The 20,035-nt window shown below is 43.4% G+C and overlaps 1 protein-coding gene across 1 annotated transcript in view; it reads left to right on the top strand.

The window, feature by feature from the left end:
* Positions 1 to 6,153: 6,153 nt before the first annotated feature.
* TBX15 (T-box transcription factor 15) overlaps positions 6,154 to 20,035 on the top strand; it is a 90,388-nt gene continuing 76,506 nt past the window's right edge. Inside the window, exon 1 of the mRNA XM_058170818.1 lies at positions 6,154 to 6,678. Within this exon, the coding sequence (XP_058026801.1) occupies positions 6,477 to 6,678 (202 nt within the window). The 5' untranslated portion in view covers positions 6,154 to 6,476. The remainder of the gene's footprint in view (positions 6,679 to 20,035) is intronic.

Below are 20,035 nucleotides of genomic sequence, written 5' to 3'. Positions count from 1 at the left end.
CGCTGGTGACGATAAAGAGAGTCCCAGAGAAGAAACTGAACTGGGGGTAGGAGAGAGAGAGAGAGAGCGCGAGTGTATGTTCAGTTAGGCTACTTGTGCTTCTGCCCTACTCTGAGCAATACACGGTACCTGCAGGGGAAGTTGCTGAAAGTGGAATGATGTGGCCTTGTGACATTTCACCGAGACAGATCTGGAAAGGAATGCGAGCTCCAGAGGTCTTGTTCTCCGGTGGGAGACAAGAACGATCTAAGTTTCCTCCCATATTGATTAAAAAGTTTAAAAAGTTAGGGTCAAGCACTGGAAGCATCTTTCACCAGAGAACATAACCCGCTAAGTGAAAGCGCCTGGGTTGAGTCATAACTTGTAGCTAATTGGCCAGTTTTTGAGACTAGGTGGCCAGTTTCCAAGGAAAAATGCAGAGCTGCTGAAGCAAAGCAGCCAGGATTGCATTGAACACAATTTCCTGAGATGAAACTGAAGATCGTTTTGGCTCCATAGAAAATGTAACCTTTGGTTGACAGAGGCTGCATTAATGAAGGTTGTCTGAGTGACTGGGTCCCTGAATCCTCGTCTCCTACAGATATCCATGTCCTTTTATCAATTCCAGCATAATCACGTTTTGGATAATTGTTGGAAGGTTCTCCTCTGAATTTGCAGAAACAAAAATATGGAGCCCTTGAGGAAAACCATCTTCAAGTATTTTCTCAGCTTCCCGTTTTGGAGATTTGGGTTGCCTCAGAGGTAAAATGCAGACTTTGCTTAATGCAGGCTTCATGCTGAATCAGAGCATGAGATTGATAAAAATTAGAGAACTCTGGTGACTGGATTTGTATACAATTGATTTTTTTTCCTTTTGCGAGAAGAAAAACCACATATTTATGAATAATTAGCTAAAAGAATAATAAGGGAAAGGCCATTACATTTTCTATCATGTCCCTAGAGGCAAAAGCTCACATGTTATTGCAAACATCTGGCAGTTTTAAGGAGAGTGGCGTGGGGTTGGATTAAAACTACAAGGTTTAATTTGGGGCAAAAGAGCAAGAGAAACTCCAAATCCAAATCCCATCTTGTCCAAAGAAATCAGAAAAAAGGCTCCAAGAAATTCTCTTGTGTGAATCTTCTGGGAAGAAACTGGGGCTGTACAAGCTGTGTGTGGGGTGGGGAGGTGTGGGGTGGGTGGGGAGCCTGGTAGACTGAATAGCTCCATTTTGCAGTTGTTACTGCAAGCTGCAAAAAAGCTTCTGTCCTAATGGCACACCAAACTTTAGGTAACCAAAAGGTGTTTCTGGGGAAGGAGGCCATCGCTCCTTCAGACCAGGTTTTTAGACTCAGGAACCTTAGAGCAGGGGTCTCCAACCTTGGCAACTTTAAGCCTGGAGGACTTCAACTTCCAGAATTCCCCAGCCAGCTTTGCTGGCTGGGGGATTCTGGGAGTTGAAGTCCGCCAGGCTTAAAGTTGCCAAGGTTGGAGACCCCTGCCTTAGAGGGATCTGGGATCCACATGCTCAAGCAAAAGGAGCTTCCACCATCTCCACTTTATATTCTGAACAGCCCTTTGGAAGTCCTGCTAAGCCTTTTCCCCATTGCTTCCAGGCATCTCCCCAGACCCCACCCAGCAACCTATTTGAACAGCGAGAGTGTGTGGAGTCTGCCAGAGACCAACATTACTCACTCAGGTGCTGGGAGGAGAACAGCCCCATGCTAGCTAGCCAATAATACCTGTTTTGAGGGGGGGGGGGTCAGTGGGTGGTGTTTTCTAAAGCTATGCCTGCCTTTTACAGTTTTCATGAATGCCCCCTTTCACCAGCCAGCCGGGGGAAACTGACATACCTGCCATTCCCCAGAGATAGAAATTAATCTCTCTTGAACTAATGCTGGGCTTGGCTCTTCCAACCTCTTTAATGGCCATTTAATAGAAAGGCAATGGTACACCAGACATCAGCTAACCCCAAAGGCTGAACATGGTCAAATAGCTGCCTGAAGTCTCCAGGGCTCTAGGAGCGGATCTTTCCTGTCCTCTAGGACGGGGGTCTCCAACTTTCCCAGCTTTGCTAGCTGGGAATTCTGGGAGTTGAAGTCCGCCAGGTTTAAAGTTGCCAAGGTTGGGGACCCCTGCTCTAGGAGATCCACAATCCACATACCAACCCATTATGGAAAGCACAGCTCCTGGGCCAGGGCAAAGCAGGGGCTGGAAAGGCCAAAATGCTGATATGGGCCATCAGTCACTCCTTGAGGAATTCAAGAAAAGGTCTGGGATCTCAGTCTCTCAGAGCTGCACTGGACAGAAACACAGAAGCGTGTGTAGAAGTTGCTGAGCTAGGACGAAGAAATACTTGAGTGGCAGGCATCAATGACAGATCAGGGTCAAAAAGGTTCCTTCTGTTTGCAAAGGGTCACACCTGTGTGGTTGCGAAACTTTGCAACCGTGGGAGGAGAAATTACATTTAATCCAGCCTGACTACAGGCTGCCATCTATTGGAGCTGGGCTTAGTGCCCTGTCCCAATCTGGGGACAAACTCTAACAGGACACCTGCAGAGTGAATGGAGGTCCTTACAGTATTCACATTGCCTGGCTTTATAGTAAATAATAATAATAATAATAATAATAATAATAATAATAATAATAATAATAATAATAATAATAATAATAATAATAATAATAATAATAATAATAATAATAATGTTTTAATTTGTATACCGCCCTTCTCCCGAAGGACTCAGGGCGGTGAACAGGCAGATAAAATACAAACAGAAACATACATCATAACATACCATAACATACACCATTAAGCGGAGCTTCAGGTGGGAAATTAGCCACAGTGAGGCTTGAGAGAAGGTCCGGGCAAATGCTGTGGCTGGTTGCCCTCTGATCCTGGGTGTCAGCAGCCCTGGCACATTCTCTGAAGGATAAGGGTAAAGATAAAGGTTCCCCTCGCACATACGTGCTAGTCGTTGCCGACTCTAGGGGGCGGTGAAAGCCGAAGAGCCAGCGCTGTCCAAAGACGTCTCCGTGGTCATGTGGCCGGCATGACTCAACGCCTAAGGCGCACGGAACACCTTCCCACCAAATGGGGTCCCTATTTTTTCTACTTGCATTTTTACGTGCTTTCGAAACTGCTAGGTTGGCAGAAGCTGGGACAAGTAACGGGAGCTCACCCTGTTACATGGCAGCACTAGGGATTCGAACCGTTGAACTGCCACACAGCAGCACCAGGGATTCGAACCCTGTTGCTGTTGTGTGGCACTAGATCGACAAGCTAGATCGACAAGCTGTGTGGCACTAGATCGACAAGCTCAACTTTCTAGCCCCTGAGCCACAGCGTCCTTTCTCTGAAGGATAAACCTGGCTAAATTGCACAACTTTCATTAGTTACCGGAGGGGTCAACCATTTCCTTCACCCCTCCGATGAAGGGGTGAGGTATCCTTTTGCCTTGAAGCAGGAGGAGGGGTGGGTAAATAGTAGAGGGGGGGGGGAGAGGAACTTCCATGTATTTTAAATGAAACCGCAAACAAATGAAACTCAACCAAGCCCAAGGCACTTAAATGAAAGGGAGAATAGGGAGAGGAATGTTCCCTGGAGTTCTCCTGGAGAATTTGATTGGGGATGCTTTATTCCCTTTGAGTGCCAAACAAGAGCGCTCTGTCTCTCTGAAAATTTCACCTCTTCCTACTTTCTTCTAAAGGAGGGTGGCCAGGTGCGTATCATCTCCTTGGAAGCAGTTTTGCAAGGTACATAGACCTTATGTCTTCACCTTAAGGTAACAGGATGCAGTGCAAAGAGAATTGCAGGCCGGAGCATCAGTCCCTTCAGCCCTCCTTCGCTATCACCGCCATACCTACCTCCTGTAGCTTCATTGGACATTCCACGGAAGCCACTCCATTGGTTAATAGCTTTCATGCATGGGAGGGGTGTGATAAATTTCCTTGGTGAATATATTCATTATTAAAACCAAGCTTCATTGAACTCCATAGGATTTACTCCTAAAGTGTTCAAAACGTTAAACCAAGATCCAACCCAAAAAACCCCCAAAAATTCAAAGCGTGCTTGCTGTTTTTGTTCCTTGATGGCAGCATTTAACATTGTCCTGAAATTAATATTCTATTTTAATAAAGGAGGACAATATCGAACTATTTTAAAGGAAAGAGAGCCTGGATGGGAGAATTGGGCTTAAACGGGCTTTTAAAATGAAACAAAATGGGAAGTAAAATCTTTGGAAAAAATCGGTATTTTTTGGGGGAGTCCGTTTCTTTTCCTCACGAGAACAAAACACGTACCGTTTTGGCTGAGCCAAGGGGGTGGAAGCCACTTGAAGGCATCGCCAAGGTAGGAAGAGGGAAAAGTCTTGCTGGGAAACACAGCAGAGGCAAAATCAGCGAGGCAAAACAGGAGAAAACGTGGAGGAATTGGTTTGTTCAATACGGCGCACCGCTCCAGAACCGGCCGATGTCCTGCCGGCCGGGTTACTGACCTGGTCTTCGACTCGGCTTTTGCCTGTTTGAACGGATCCACGCATTTGATGTGTGTTATTTGTGTGTGTAGATCCTGTAGCGAAAGGGCGACGCGCGTTGTCCGGTGCCTTTGGAGGTTCGCAGAAGAGGAAGCGAAAGGGGCTTCTTTCCTCCTGCACTCAGGCCCTTGAGCCGCTTTTCCTCGCGGCGGAGCACGTCGCCAGCGTCCGCTTGGTCGCGCCGCTTACATTTTGCCGTGTCGGCGCTGGATACGGTAAATCCGCTTCACTTTGCGGCTTGCGGGCCATTCCGTTTTAGGTTTGCTTCATCTGCTCGTTCACCTTCTGTGCAAAAACTAACTGCCTGCTTTTGTTGCTTCCTTGTTTGTTTATTTCTGGGAGTCAACGAATGCACAGGGTATATGAATAAAACGCCAAAGTAAAGATAATCAGGATTAGAAATTATACCCTGTTCCGGAACAGCCTTCTATAGTCGCAACGTACACTGAAAATCACAACTGGAAGCCCTTTTGCCTTAGGGGGAATCTGGACAAAAGGCATTGCCCTTCAACTACAAGACAGAAGCCAAGCCGTGATGAATTCACCCAGTCAGTCCTGCACAGCTTGACAGATAAATAATTTGCTTAGTTGGACCTTAATTTTAGGATTTCAGACTTAAACCCTTATTTTTTAGCGAGCAGGGTCTAAAGCAGAGCCGCCGGAAAGACTGCAGCGGAGCTAAATGGCAGCCCCAGCTGTGCGTCTCGATCTCCCACTATAATAGGTAACATGTCCAAGTTGCTAGTTTGTTCCACCGTTAATCTGTGTTTTCTGGCCATTATAAATCGCTTTTATAGATGTCGCTCGATCGATAGGACTACGGGCGTGAAGCATTTGCCGCATTTTCTATACTGCGTTATATAAAATAAGGGAAGTCCTACCATGGTACAATCCGAGACATGGTCCTGTTAAAGCCGCTATAGGGACATGCAATATTATACATATATGTTTATATGGTTTTTGAAATGTATCTCCGTGATCGCACAAGGCATATAGCTGGGAAATATATTGGAGTGGTCAAATGTTTATAGTGTTTCCGAAGGGTAAATATGCTTCATGCTTCTTTTCAGATTCCATCCTCCGAACTGCTAAATCGAAGTTTGCCTGGATTTTAACAAAATTGCTCTTTTTACCAAAGGAGTGCAGTATGTATACACATAAAACTCGATTTACGGATTTAAGTTATAGGGCACTGATTGTGGCAACTCCCACTTATCAGTGAGACTTTAGAAAAGGTCCTTTTTTTCCTCCAAGAATTTTCTTGGAGAAGACGGTGTTCTTCTTTATATGTGTGACCGATCTATAAACTGGGGGGTGGGGAGGGGAGCAGAAGGATAGTGTAACATTGTTAATCTTTTCTGCTTACGATCACAGATGCTGCAGAGTTCACTCCCCGCAGCCTCGCATATTTGGGAGGGGGTTTATGCGAGCTGCCAGGAGGCATCTGGGCCTGAGTGGAGGCTGGGCGCCCGCTGGCCGCTTTTTTTAGAGGGGAGGGGGCGCCCGGCTCCCCGCTCTGCAAGAGTTAAGGCCGCGGCCGGCCGGGAAGCCCGGGCGCTTGGCCCGCCCCTTCCTCATTGGCTCCCGCGACCGCGGTCTCCGGATTCGCCACCTTCCCATTGGGCAGCGGCTCTTGACGGGCGCTCGCAGCCGGGACCAGGCGAGGGAGGAAAGAGGGGGAAGCTTCCCCAGGAGTTTGGATCAATCAGAGGGAGAGAGGGAAGAATCGGAGGGAGGGGGGGAAGAGAGATGAAGCGCAGCCCGAGAGCGTGACTCTGAGCGGTGCCTTTCGGCCAGCCAACCACTCGGGACCCATGTAGCGCCCAGGCCGGACTCTCACGTCGGAACGGCCTCTCCTCCCTGCTTGCGTCTCGGCCCGGCCCGCCGGCCCCGACCCGTCCTCTGCCAGCTCGGCGGCCGGTGGCGCGGCGGCCGTCTGGCTTCGGTACCCCCGCCGGGCGGCTAAGATGAGCGAAAGGAGGCGCTCGGCTGTGGCCCTCAGCTCGCGAGCGCATGCCTTCTCGGTGGAGGCCCTGATCGGCTCGCACAAGAAGAGGAAGCTCCGCGACTGGGACGGCAAAGGCCTGGATTTGTCCATGGAGAACCTCAGCCCCGACGGGCAGCTGCCAGACGCCGACGACCCTGCCCAGTGCCTGGACCTGAACCCCGGTGAGCTTGGCGCAAGGCGGGACGGGAGGCGGCGGCCGGCCGGCCCTTAGGGCCGCGGTTGCCCTAGGAGAAACCGGATCTGGGAGAGCTTAAAGGCCGGCTACCCGGGAGGTTGCCCTTCCACTGACAGCTGCGGTGTGCTTGGGCGGGCGGTCGGGCAAGCCGGGGGAGGGGGAGGACTAGCTATTGAAGTGGAGCTTCAGCCGCGAAAGTGGTCCAGGCAGCAGCGGCCTTTTCCAGACCTCCGAGTCCCTCACTCCCCACCCCTCCCCGCCAGTTACGGGACACTTTCACATCAATGGAGTTCGGATCGATGGGGGGGGGCTTGTGCGAATACTGCTTGGCCCCCTCGCACAAGCGAAGGTACCCGAGGGTTTTCTAAAGAGGCGCCTTTCTCTTTCCTTGGCTCCTTCCGGGCGCGTCCAACAGCAGCCCCTGCCCGCCCGCTGGACAGGAATAGCTCGGCTCCTAGCTATGAATAGCCGAGCACCGAGGCAAACCTCACCTGGAATTAAAAGGGGCCCACCTCGGGGAAGGCCGCCTGCCACTTCCACCAGTACTGTGTGCCTGGGAAGGCAGGAAGGGCAAAGAAAAGGCGCGGAGAAATGCTCGAGGGAATTATCTCTGGGGAGAGCGCCCCACAAGGCGTGCGTTTACAGCTTTTGTAAGGTTCAACCGGGGACACGGCGGTTGCCCAGCAGTTGTCCAAGTCTGCCAGGGTTCGCTGAATTGCAAGAGTGGAGGAGGCGCCCAAGAGTGGCAGTCAAACCTCGAGGCCATTTTTGAGGCCACCGTTGGGTCGCCAAAGCGGCGTCCAGCAGGATCGAACACCTCAAGGCTGGCAACGGGTGGCGGGACTTTGCCAAGGCCGAACTCTCCCCTTTCTCCCCTTCATCAACGTAACTTATTGACGATCTCGAGATTCTTATCGAAACGAAAATGCACAGATCCCTCCCGGAAGCAATTTTCTTAGGATTCACTGATATGGGAGTGCAGAGAGGATGGATGGTCGTTTTCTTCATTGCGGTCTTCAAGCCGTTCTTTCTATAAAAGGCGTTCAAAGGATAAAAGAACCGTCTGCTTTGAAAAGTTTGTTAGCTAAGCATCTGCTTAAGTGTTTCAGTTTCAGTTTTAAGCAGGTTAAGAGGTTTTCCAGCATCTCTAATTTTCATGAGGACGGGTTTAAGACACACACATACAAATTCACACATTCTAAAAAATAGGAAACTTCTTAGAAATTAAATTGGAGCCGAAGGTCTGGCAGCTAATTTACACACTCTTCTCCAGCTTCATGCTGGGGGGAGGGAGGGAGGGAGGAGGGGGGCTAATAAGCAAAACCGCCTCAGAAGTTCGGCCTGAGAGCCGTTCCGTCAGCTTGGTCGCCTTTGGGCTTCGGAGGGAGCGGCCCGGTCTGTCCTCTTCTATCCCTCCTGACAGTGCGCTGCTCTTGAGCAATTGATTCTGTCGCTGCGGTCTGCCTGCTTCGCCGTTCTTTCTTTAAAGCAATCCCCGATGGCCCGGTGTCCAAAACTTCTACCAGCGGAACTCCAGTTGAGTGAATTGGGTTCTAAAGTCTAGCAGCCAGGCCTGGCGAGGTGTGTGAGTGCGCGCGCGCGCGCGCGCGTGTTTGTGATTTATTCCTCCAGAGATTGAGTGCTTTGAAGGCTGCCGGAGGATGGTGACTGGCGGGTTGATCTTGGTTCCTCTACGGGAATAACTAGGACTAGTACGGGCAATAGCAAGGTTCTAGTCCTCACTACGGCCTTCCTTCCTGACTCTGCAGCATCTGGCAGGTGAGCGAAGCCCGAGGGCCAGTCGTGCGTCCGAGTCTCCAGAGAGTGGCCTTCCACCAACAGGCTATTGGGACGAGGTATTTTCTGAGACCATCCGGAGTTTCCAGAATTCTCCGTTTTCCCTCCAAAAGAAAAAAGGTTCTTCATGGCTGGCGCAGAAGCCCAATCCGCGACTCTTTCCCTGGTCGACGGGACTAAAGTCCCTTGCTCTGCGCCAGCAGGTCTACTAGACAGAGTTAGCCGCCGGGTTCCTAGAGTCTCACTTCAATCTGAAGTGGAAAAGCCCGCCTTCCCTAGAGAGAGAAAAAGTAATCTAGATTTTTTTTTTGGCCAATGATTACTTTAGAATAGTATAGAATAAATAGAACGTCACTGAACATTCATGAATGATCTGGGATTCTATGAATGTTCCGGGAATGAATAGAAATTTACTGAACCCATATAAAGGTAGGAAGTAGAACTTCGTTCCTTTCCTTTCCTTTCCTTTCCTTTCCTTTCCTTTCCTTTCCTTTCCTTTCCTTTCCTTTCCTTTCCTTTCCTTTCCTTTCCTTTCCTTTCCTCTTGATGCAACCGATTCCTCTTGTGTTCCAGCCAGGGACTGCTATTCTATATTAGACCTTCATTCCTAATGCCTGACGGCCTCTTATAGTTGCCTGTTCTGTGGGTTTCCCTGCACCCGGCCTCCTCCAGGCCTTTTCTTCGCGGTCTACATGTCCAAAACTCTTCGCATATAAGAGGATTTCTAACTCCGTAGTCGGATTCCAACTGAATAGTATATTTGAAGCAAAACCCGCCAGGGTGATGAGTTGGCCCTCAATAACTTCGTACTGCCCCCCACTCCAGAAGGACCTCCTTTTCGACCTGGGGGCGTACAAACCTCTTTCCCCGAAGATCCCTTGGCTGGTTATTCTGGTTTCTTTTCAGATCCATCGCACTTTCGGAATCAGGCCGGCTGGACAAAAGACAGCTTTTCCCGGGTTCTGGTGCTCTTCATCTCCCTGGAGAAGTTGACTGGGCCGGCGGCTGCGTTAAGTGGAACGGAAGCGCCCGAAGCTCTTCCAAAAGCGAGGAGCCTTCAGTTTTGCAGGGCGGCTGCTCCTGCCCAGGAGGGCTCGCTCTAGTCAGAAGCGCTGGCCGGCCTCGAGCGCCGAACATAGGCCGTGATTTTTGCTTCAGGCGGGAACGTTTCGACGTACAGAGCTGGCAGTTGCCTGATCAACATTTTTAAAAAAGATAATTATTATTATGGTTGATCGCAAAGACGTCCGGATGCTTAGACTTATTATTATCATTGACTACTGTTGGTCGTCTAGAGAGTTACTTATGTAAGATTGGCGGCCACAGCCCATAACATTTCTAAATACATTTTCTGAATACAAGGGAAGAAATGTCACCGCTGCCCCTCTTAGAGTAGCCGTGAATCGCACCCCTCCCATTGCGCAACGGAATTCCTAGGGTTTACGGGAGCCTTTCCCCCCCCGCCCCCTCTACAATAGGCGCATACTGAAATTTTGATTTTATTATCATTTTTAAATCGGGCCATTTCCTTCCGCTCAGACTAGAGCATCGGCTGCGATGCTAGGGACTGGAGTAGGAAAAACTTGGAGAGCAGCGCTCTCGTAGAGGTCTCCTCGCAAGAAAACGGCTCCCTGTTCTGGGGACATCCGACACCTCCGCTCTCCTGATTTATCGCGTTTCAACACATCTCCCAGCCGTGGCAGGAGTGCTGCAAAGCCTGCCTTCGTTACTCTTAGCCGCACAGCCAGAGCCTTTAAATCGGGGGGAGGGCGCCCTTTGATCTTTTCTAAGGTGCTGAGACACGTTGCAGGGTTCCATAAAGTGTGTGCCCCCCCCCAGCCCTTGCTTTACATGCGTCCCCAAGCTAAGCTGAGAATTCTGCACCCCGAGACTCCAGTATATCTGGGCCCGGTCTCAAGCGACGAATCTTTGCGAGCCGTTCTTCCAACAGACACCCGTAGAGAAGAAAGAAGGACCGATTCCTCTGGAGAGGGTCCCTCCGCGGGGCTCCCACTTTTCCCCTCCGCTTTCCCCTCCTCTGAAACAAGATTCAACCCGGCATAAAGAGCTCTTTGGATTTAGTTCTTAGAGCGCCGCAGCCGAATGGAAGAAAGATTCGACTGTGGAGCCATACAGAGGCCTTCTTTATTCGCTCCTCCTTACTTTACCTTATCTCGATTTACTTCACATTAGAATTGTATTTATTAATTAAACCGCGTGATGAAAGCGTTTTGCTGCCTTAATTGCGGAGGAAGTGTAATTAAGAAAATAATTAAAAGGAAAGAACATACTCAAATGCAGCTGCATTCTAAGGGTAACAAAAATATAGAGATAATTTTGCTGAAGTTTCTGAGGGACTGTGATAAATTTCCTAATCCATCTGCATGTATGCACGTATGCCTGTGTGTATACACACATACATGCATACATACAGATAGTTTAGGAAATTTATCACACTCCCTCAGAAATTGCAGCAAAAATATCTCTATATTTTTGTTAGATTGCAGCTGCATTTGAGTATGTTCTTTTTAAAAAATTATTTTCTTAATTACACTTCCTCTGCAATTAAGGCAGCAAAACGTTTATCACGCCATTTAATATATCCTAATTTGACAGGAAACAGATTCAGTATAGATAACGAATAGAATCCAATATATTTTCAATTAATAATACTAAGGAGCACACTCTGACAAATAGTGTCCATTTTTTTTATCATCACTCAAAAGCGATCTAAGCAAATTTCTTATTTTCTGATAAAAATATTCTAGGTTTTATCTGGAACTTTAACGCAAAAAAATTATTAATAGGAAAAGACTGTCTAATTGCTAAGAACATCTGTGCATCTTGATGAATAGTGATATTTTGGGATGTCTCCACATATGGAAAGTGGAAAGATAACATTTTAATGTATTTTTTTTAACCAAAATTGAACTAACTTGATTCTATTATCCTGCTTAATACTGATGACCACACTTTTTACACAGTTATTGTGGATTCTATCTTTGGCTTGTTTTAGGATGCCCTTCTAGTATTTATTTCAGGATTTCCCATCCACAATAGTTGATGTTTCTGTTGAGACAATAAGAAAAAAACAGAAACAAAATCTTACAGGCAAAATCTATTCTTCCAGTGGAGTTAGCATTTCAGGCAGAGCCACAATAGGGCTCTTTGGAAGATGGCTTGGGCTCATCCAAGCTCCAGAACTTTGCCTTTTATGATTTGTTGAAAGAGAAGAATTTTTTTTCTCTGTAGGTTCTTGGGAATGGATGGAGTGGTCAGCCACTTTCTCCACTCGAGCCAAATGCAATAACTGCTGTGAGGACAGAATGCTTTTTAGCTGAGCTTGGTTGTTCCATTACTCGGTCAGGAGGGGGGCAATTTTAACCATTAAATAATTGGAACGGTGAGCTGGCTCAGTAGTTTGACCATGCCGCCCTTGTTTTCTTTTCTTTTCTTTTCTTTCTTTCTTTCTTTCTTTCTTTTTTTTTTTTGTGGCCTGCGGTTTAATCTTTATAAACAGCCAGTTTTGTTAACCCCTGATGAATGCATAATGGCTGCCTATGACAAATTGTCCTCAAACATCTGAAAAGCTTTCACAGCCCGAGAGGAAAGTTGTAAAATATAGTGTGCATGCATGCGTGTAATCCTAGACAGCGATCTAAGCAGTCTCCGTAATATTACAAGATGTGCCCACATTTCTCTCTCTTGCTTGTCAGCCTGACACCTCCGCTTCAGCAGCTGTGGAAGGGATATTTATAAAGCTGATGACCATTCAGCCTGGCCTCTGACTCTTCCCCATGATCCCGGGCTAGAGGCTGCTTGGGGAGTAGCAGGTGGCCCCGGCAGTTGCCGAAAAGAACTCAGAGCCTATTTTTCTGTTTGTTTATTGCTCCCATGGGGAAGGGGAACAAGGAAGCATTCCAAACGGAGCCTGCTGGCAAGCCACTTCGGTGGACCGGGACCTGGATTCCCTGCTCACCAGGCAGCTAGAGGAGGAACCTGGGGCCATTCTCCAGTGGTCCAGCAGATCAACCAAGTCCTTCATTAGCTGCAGATCAAGGAGGACGGCGTTTAATTGGCGCTTGCGTCCCCTCTGATTACTGGTTTGCAATGGGGGCTTGAGAAGCTTTCTCTGGATGACTTCTTCTTGAAGAAATCATGCTTTCAAACTTTTCAATTGCCCCAAGAGCCTTGGAACATCACTTTCTAAATTGAGTTTTACTTGGGCAGTGTGCTTTAGTTGCCTAGCGCGCATTAATTTGATAGCATTGATTCTCAAAGAATATGTGGTATTGGTTGAAATGCAAAACTGAAAAATCCGTTTAAAACAGCTTAAAATTTGCTTTAGTTTTTTTTCAGAAGCTTATTTGAACAGATTATTGTTATTATAGTTGGTTGCAAGTCAGACTAGATTTGGCATTTTATCCATCTATTGAGTCTTTCCCAAGGACCTGGGATAGGTAGATGTTATCTGATGGGGATTTGTCAATGCCAATGGTATCCAACAGGTGTTTTGGGGTTGCACCCAAAGTGCTTGTTGTTGTTGTTGTTGTTACGCATATTCAATCATTTTAAAAATTCAATTTGTCATTTATTTTCACACAGTACCATTCTTTGGATATGTGGTCTTGAAACAACAAAATAGTGGCACAGTCCTATTGTCTTCTAACACTATTAAGTTCCCAGCACATTTTAGGAAATATGGCAACATCCTTGTTTCCCTTAATTCTTATAAATTGCTCTTGAGTTTATTTCTTGTGTTTCATTCTTTTTCAAGTTTAATTCATTTTGTATTTCAATTTTATGCCCACAAGTATTGTGGGCATATAAGAATATTATGTTATTTGAAAAGGTGTTTGAAATGCAGTGACTTTTATCAGTTGCATTTAAGACAACTGTTTTATTGGCAGCATTTCAGAAAATCCATGCCTACATTCTTCCAAATTTGTTTTGAGGGTTGAAAGAAACTTTGCAAAAGATGCAGAACTTTTGGAGATGGCGGAGGAAAATGAGAAGTTGTGTGATGCAAGTGGAAGAGTGCTTCTTTGACTTTGGATGTAGCCCATAAATCCAAAAAGAGCATGACACAGAAGGGTGAACTATCAGAATGTGACAAATATGAATAACTTTCCTTTTCACACACACAATGCCTGAAGAATGTGGCTGTCTTGCTCTCAGAAGATCCCTTTATTATATGTTTTCCTCAATTACTTGCAGCAACATTTTGAAGTAGTTCTAACAAACAGGAGTTAACCATCAGTATAGGAAATTGCAGGCTACATCCTATGTAGTATAAGTGAACATCTGCTCTCCTCCCTGTAGCCTCCCAGACCCCTTTGGTCTTCTTTGGAGGTTGTCCACCTCTCTAGGCAATATTTCATGGGCTCCGTCATGGGCTGCAGAGGGAAGTCATGCTGTGCTGGCAGAGGCACTTCCATGGATAGAAATCATTGGACAGAAAGCTGACCTGGATCAAATCAGACCAGTTCATCTGCTTGCTGACAGCATTAGCTCTCCAAAGTGTCAGAGACATGGTTTTTGCAGCCATTGTGGAAATTTCCAAGAACAAACTTGAGGCCTTTTGAATTTCTACCCACCAACAATAACGGCAATGGAAAATAGTCTTCTTGTGCCAATTCATGTTCAGGAGAAAATATTTTTGAAATGGATAGCAAATAAATCTTGATATGTAGATTGTGTAGATCACTGATACATAAAAATTTAAAATGTTTACTTAATATTGAAAGACTACAGGTTAAGAAGTTGGTTGAGAACTAAGGAGACTCAACTTCAAATCTACCTTCCCCTCTTGAGCTAGTCCCTAGTTTACGGCTCAACCAACCTCAGAGGGTTGTAGTTCTGAGAAAAATTGGAGAAGGAATGCCCTGTATGCCTCCTTAGGAAAGAAACCTGAGAAAAAGAATCTAAGACATAAAGTGGAGGATTAATTAACTCAATACACGCTTTGGATTCAAGGAACTATTTATAGAGCCCTTGATGAAGTAGAATATTTAATAAAAGAGGAATAACTTAATGTACAGCTCATCATTATCTGAGATGAACATTTATGATCGTGAGGTTCTGTTCTATCAAAATAGTATCTTATTCTAAATACTTTAAAAAGCTTTTATTTTCTTTAGAAAATTAAAAGTCTAGCCTCACTCAAGCTAATAGCATGAAATTGTGAAATTAGTTTCACTAATTAATTAATTAACTAACCCATTTTCTACCATCCCTCCATCTTTCTCTCTCTCCATCATCATCATTTTAGCCACTGTCTATCCACTGCATGATGAAAGCCTCTTCCACATGTTTCCAACCAATACAGTTCAGTCCTGAGCTTTCTTTTGCCAATTGGGCCCACAATACTTGTTGATGTCATTGATCCATCTTGTTTTAGGTCTCTTTTGTGGATGCTTTTTATTAAGTGGATATGAATATATGTATAATTTCAAAATTATCTCTCCCCTGAAAGAGAAAAAGATCAGCTGAGATTATCAAAGGAAAACAAAACAAAGGGATAGAAAAGAGCACTATTGAAAAATACATTATTTAATGTAATTCACTTAAATTCCATTGATATCAATGGGTTTCTAAATATAATTAAATCAGAATTCAACTTATAATATTTGAAGAGCGTTCATGGCATTTAAAATACTGTATACCTCGGTTATAGTCAATTATATTTTCCACTAGGATACTCTGAAATATATCTGAATTTACTTAGTTCACATTCTAAATATTAATATGCATAAATTATAAGTGTGCCCTAGCCTTTGTCCATGCCTTAAAAACAGCCTAATGGCACAGAATTTTTTTCAATTTTAATTTTCCCAGGAACCCATTGGTAACTTATACTGGAATGGTCCTAATGTGAAACACTCAAGCCACTAGGTATAAACTCTGGGATTTGGTCACCCATTCTTTAGAAAAGATGGTTCTCTGTCTGGGAGCAGATTTGTCTTTAGGAATCTGTATCACATTTTAAAGAAAAATTCCTATGACTAGAAATGACTTCCACATTTTTCCTGCAGAAAGAAGAAATAGGGATGTTATGCACCTGCAACAGAATGAGGCTGCATTGGATGTGAATAAAATAAGATTGTGAATAAAAAGTGCCTTTTTAAAATGGTCTCTCTTGGAAGAGGGGGGGAATTGGCCCCTACAAATATTAAGAACATCCATGAAAAAAGATGTTGAGATCTACCATTGTTTATTGAGTTAATTTTTTTCTACAAAATATTTAAAATATGGCACACATACCCAGCATTCTTCCAGCCTATTCCTCCACAGGAACATTTCCATGATGTCATTCTATAATAGGCCAATCTTTTTACACTGCCATAAAAATATAACAGGGTTGTGTTTTGGGGTGGGTAAAATTAATAGCTTCCTGCAAATGCACTCAAGGCTGTAAGAGGTGCAGAAAAAGAGCTTGGGATGTGTTGAGTAATGTCTTTATTTAAAGAGATTACTTATGTTTTAAATAATCACCCACTTCCATATAATATGATTGTCTTACATATGTGGCAGGAGAAAGAAGCAGGACTCAACACACTGTCTGGACTGGGATTTTAGGCTATTCCAAAGAAGTCTCATTGTAAGCAAGATTCAGAACATGGGATCCAAATTGTCTACCATGATTCTCTTTTCCCATTTGGGTGCAAGTTTTCATATTACATCAGCTTAACTCAGCCTCCTCCCAGCATCATCACTCAGTCTTCATTGGTAGTTCTCTTCAAAGAAACTGCCCCCCACCTTCCAAATGGGAAAAAAGGGAGAAAAGGAAGGGCAGCCTTTGAGTTTCAGGAAAGACTTCATAGCTTAGCAAGATAGCCTCACCCAACCATAAATAGAAGGCTAGTTATCTAACTTTATTAAACTCCAGGGAGGGCTTCAATGAGTAAAGATACCCTGCAGATAACTTAACCATTTGAGATGGTTTTGTTTAGGGCTTTGCATATTTAAAAATGCCTCCGTCCAAAAACTGGTTCAAGATTACATTTTTATATTACTTGATTTGTTTAGGTCTTCAGCTGGAACCTGGGGGTGGTGGTGGTATAAGGCAGCCTGCGGTGAAAATTAAGGATCACAGCTTGTCTTTAATGCATCTTTTTGAATCCATTTAAGTTTCTAGCGCAGGCATAATTAAAAAGGCTTTGACAGCATTCTGCATTAAATATAAATGCAGACTTTTAAGTAACTTCAAGCATATTTTTCTCGCTCTGTCATCCTTTGCTCGTCTGCTAATACTGCATTTAACCACACCAGTGAAGTTCTACTAATGTCAGCAAGAGGTTTTTTTTTGGGGGGTGGGGATAATAGCCATAGCTTAAGAAAATGGAAGGCTCCATCTGGAGCCAGAAATGGGAGCTTTACTTTTGATACATCTGTAATGCAGAAGTAGCACATTTGCAACTATTTTGTTCTTAGTTAATGTTTCCTTTTAAGACATTTTTTTAAAAAAAAACCTAAATCAAAAATACAGTTGTCAAAATAAAAATGGAATTTCTTGGTGAATATTTATATTTTGCTGTTTGAGAAAGCCCACTTAAGAGTTGGGGAAGGATTTCATCCAGACTTCTAGATTGCTCTCCAGATAAGACTACCAGATAAGGGAATTCATGTTAAGCAAGTTAAGCCTGCAATTTAATTTACCCTTCTTTTTGTTGTTGATATTTGAGACAAACCCATCAAGTATATGGTATTAAATGAAATGAAAAATTGATCCTGAGCAATTATTAAAGAGTAAAATGAATTGTCCCTCATTGCCATTATTTTGGAATTCATCTCCTTCCGTAAGAATGAATTTGTCACGTAAGATGAAAACAAGCAAACACAAAGCAATATGAGATGTAGTGCACTTCCCTGTAAAATGGGGCATGAACTTTGTTTTGGCTTCCTCTCTTTGCTTTGTTTGGCCTGGTGAGGCCATTATCAAGGATGGTGTGAAGTTAACTAAGGAGAATGTGGCTGAATTTCATAGAGTTATTTTTCTTTAAAAAGGACCTTAGAAGAAGAAAAGAGATGAAATGTGTGCTTTAAGTCTGCAGAAGCTCCACTAGCCCATTTATTCTTTCATCTCTCCAAAATGGAGAAAACTGTTTAATATTGAGAGCCTGTTCAGGCTACAGGTTAAGAAGTCTAATCAATGCCTAGTATGTAATGCAAATAATCTTTCATGGACTTCTTCATTTGGAGGAATTTGTGGTGTCCCCTTTTAAAAAAAAATAGTGTTGTAAAATTTATGATATAGATTTCCTAAAACTACAGTTCAAGGACAATCTGCAGCAGAAATAAAAGAGGCAAAATCTGACTATAACTGCAGTTGCTATCCATGTGACGTGTCTTGAATGTACTGGGACACAAAATCAATATTGGGTTCCCTTCGGTGAATTTTGGTTCCATCATCTGTTCACTTTTTGGATTCTACATTTCTTGCATCCTTTTATTAATTTAATGTTTAATTAAGGTTAAACATTAAAAACATTTAAAATATTTGGATAAATAATAGTCACAAGAATAACTTCCTAGTAGGTGTACCTCTCTTTAAATATAGTTGTGAGAATATAGACAAATTTTACCACTGTAGCAAGATGCAGTAATAAATACTTGGATGATGCATAGTAAGCAGACAACCATAAAATATCACACCTTCTAATAGTGAATGTTGGTGAACGTTGAAAAGATGGGAGCCAGAAAGTGTCCTTGAAGAAGAGGGAGATGTCAGCATATTTTAGGGTTAGTTTCATTAAACTAATACTGTTTAAATAGGTTGAACCAACCTTGTAGAATTCTCAGTGAAATGTGAATGAGGAAAATTAAAGGCAGACTTCTAGAGCCATCAAACCAGAACAGACTCTAGAAAATCTGCAGAAATACAAAAAAAAAAAAAAAAACAACCCTCAAAATATCTCAGCGGGAATTTCTTTGATTCTCTAATGAATACTAGATATACTTAATAGTAAGTATACCCAGTAGCAATACAATGTCAAATTTAACTTTTAAAATAAAGATTGAATGGAATGAAATTGGGTTGGATTGAATAGATTGTTGGCATTTTATACCTGGCTCATTCCACTTTAGATATATTGGACCATAAAATTATAGTTTTTACTCAATATGTTTATGCAGAAAACTATTCTTTGATTTGAAGATGGTGTGCTAAATCTACATTCCAAAAGTAAGTATTACAGGCTAGGCCCAAAATCAAAGAAGACTGGGCCAAAAATTAAGCTGATTTCTATACTTCAATTATATAAAATTGTATGCAATTATATAAAATTGTTTTAAACAGATATAGCTAATATGACCAAGGACGTGGGAAATAATCATTTCCCCTGTTGGCACATTTATATTTACAATTCACCTTTCAAAGTAGTTGGAGGGGCTACAGTTCAGATTATGCACCGTTTATAAAGGATGATGACATAATAATTCATAAAAATATTTCTTGTTTTTCCTGTTCTGTTTTCTCACCCCCTCCTGGACAACACTATGACCAGGCAATTTACATGACTTCCCTACTAAAATTGAACTAGTAAAAGAAAGATGTGAAGTCTTTCTTTACTAAGGAAGGAGAGACATCAGACCTTTTCATGCATTTAATCCTTGTTTTAATCTTGGAAGGACAACCTTTCCCTGCCCATAATGATTCTAGGACATGGGTTACTTTTGTACAGTTAAGAAAAGTCTTATATATCAGTGGATTGCATTGTTTTAGTGATTTGTAAAGTTTTCACATTTGATTTGGGCATTAGTTATTGGGATAATAACTTCTCTTCCCCTTGCGCATATGCTGAAAAGATTTGGAAGAAAGAAATTAGGCAGTTTTATATTCAGAGGGTATAAATTCATAGGGTTTGAAATGATCCACATAAGCACATATATATGGACAATCGTATTAATTAATATAATCATGACTGAAGTGTTAAAAAATGCAGCAAGCTAGGTTTTAGCTGCTTTCTACAAGTTAAAACAAAATGTTCTTTTTTAAAATGGCTATTTTTGTTGGCAATGACCAAAGGACAAAAAAGAGAAAAGCACTGCAATTTGAATAATATTTTTTACTCAATGATACTTTGCAATTTTCTCTGAATTGGGTGAACTAGATATTTAATGTCTGTGAGCTGCTCAGACCATGTCTCCATTATGAGAAATGGCCAGGAAAATGGCCAAATAGTGCTGTTATGACTACTAAAAGGCTTCCATTACTTTAGGAGGAAGTTCAGCCAGAAAAAGCTAAGTTATGCACCTCCCCTGCCCCCCCAAGAGAATGGAGGCTGGGAATATTTTTTAAAAGGATATCTGCAGCTAGAACATAATTTATACAGGAAGTCAAGACTACAATCTGCAATAATAAATTCTCTAATTGGTTCATTTAAATATCACTATCAATTGAGAATCCTGGAATTTTTTACAAATTCTTCCAGGCAAACAGTCTGAATGGTGGGGTGGGAGATTTGCACTTGCAGCTAGAATAGAATAGAATAGAATAGAATAGAATAGAATAGAATAGAATAGAATAGAATTTATTGGCCAAGTGT

Source organism: Ahaetulla prasina, chromosome 2 (genome assembly GCF_028640845.1).
Source record: "Ahaetulla prasina isolate Xishuangbanna chromosome 2, ASM2864084v1, whole genome shotgun sequence".
Lineage (NCBI taxonomy): Eukaryota > Metazoa > Chordata > Lepidosauria > Squamata > Colubridae > Ahaetulla > Ahaetulla prasina.
Note: the sequence above shows the minus strand (reverse complement) of the source record. Positions and strands in the feature narration are given on the sequence as shown.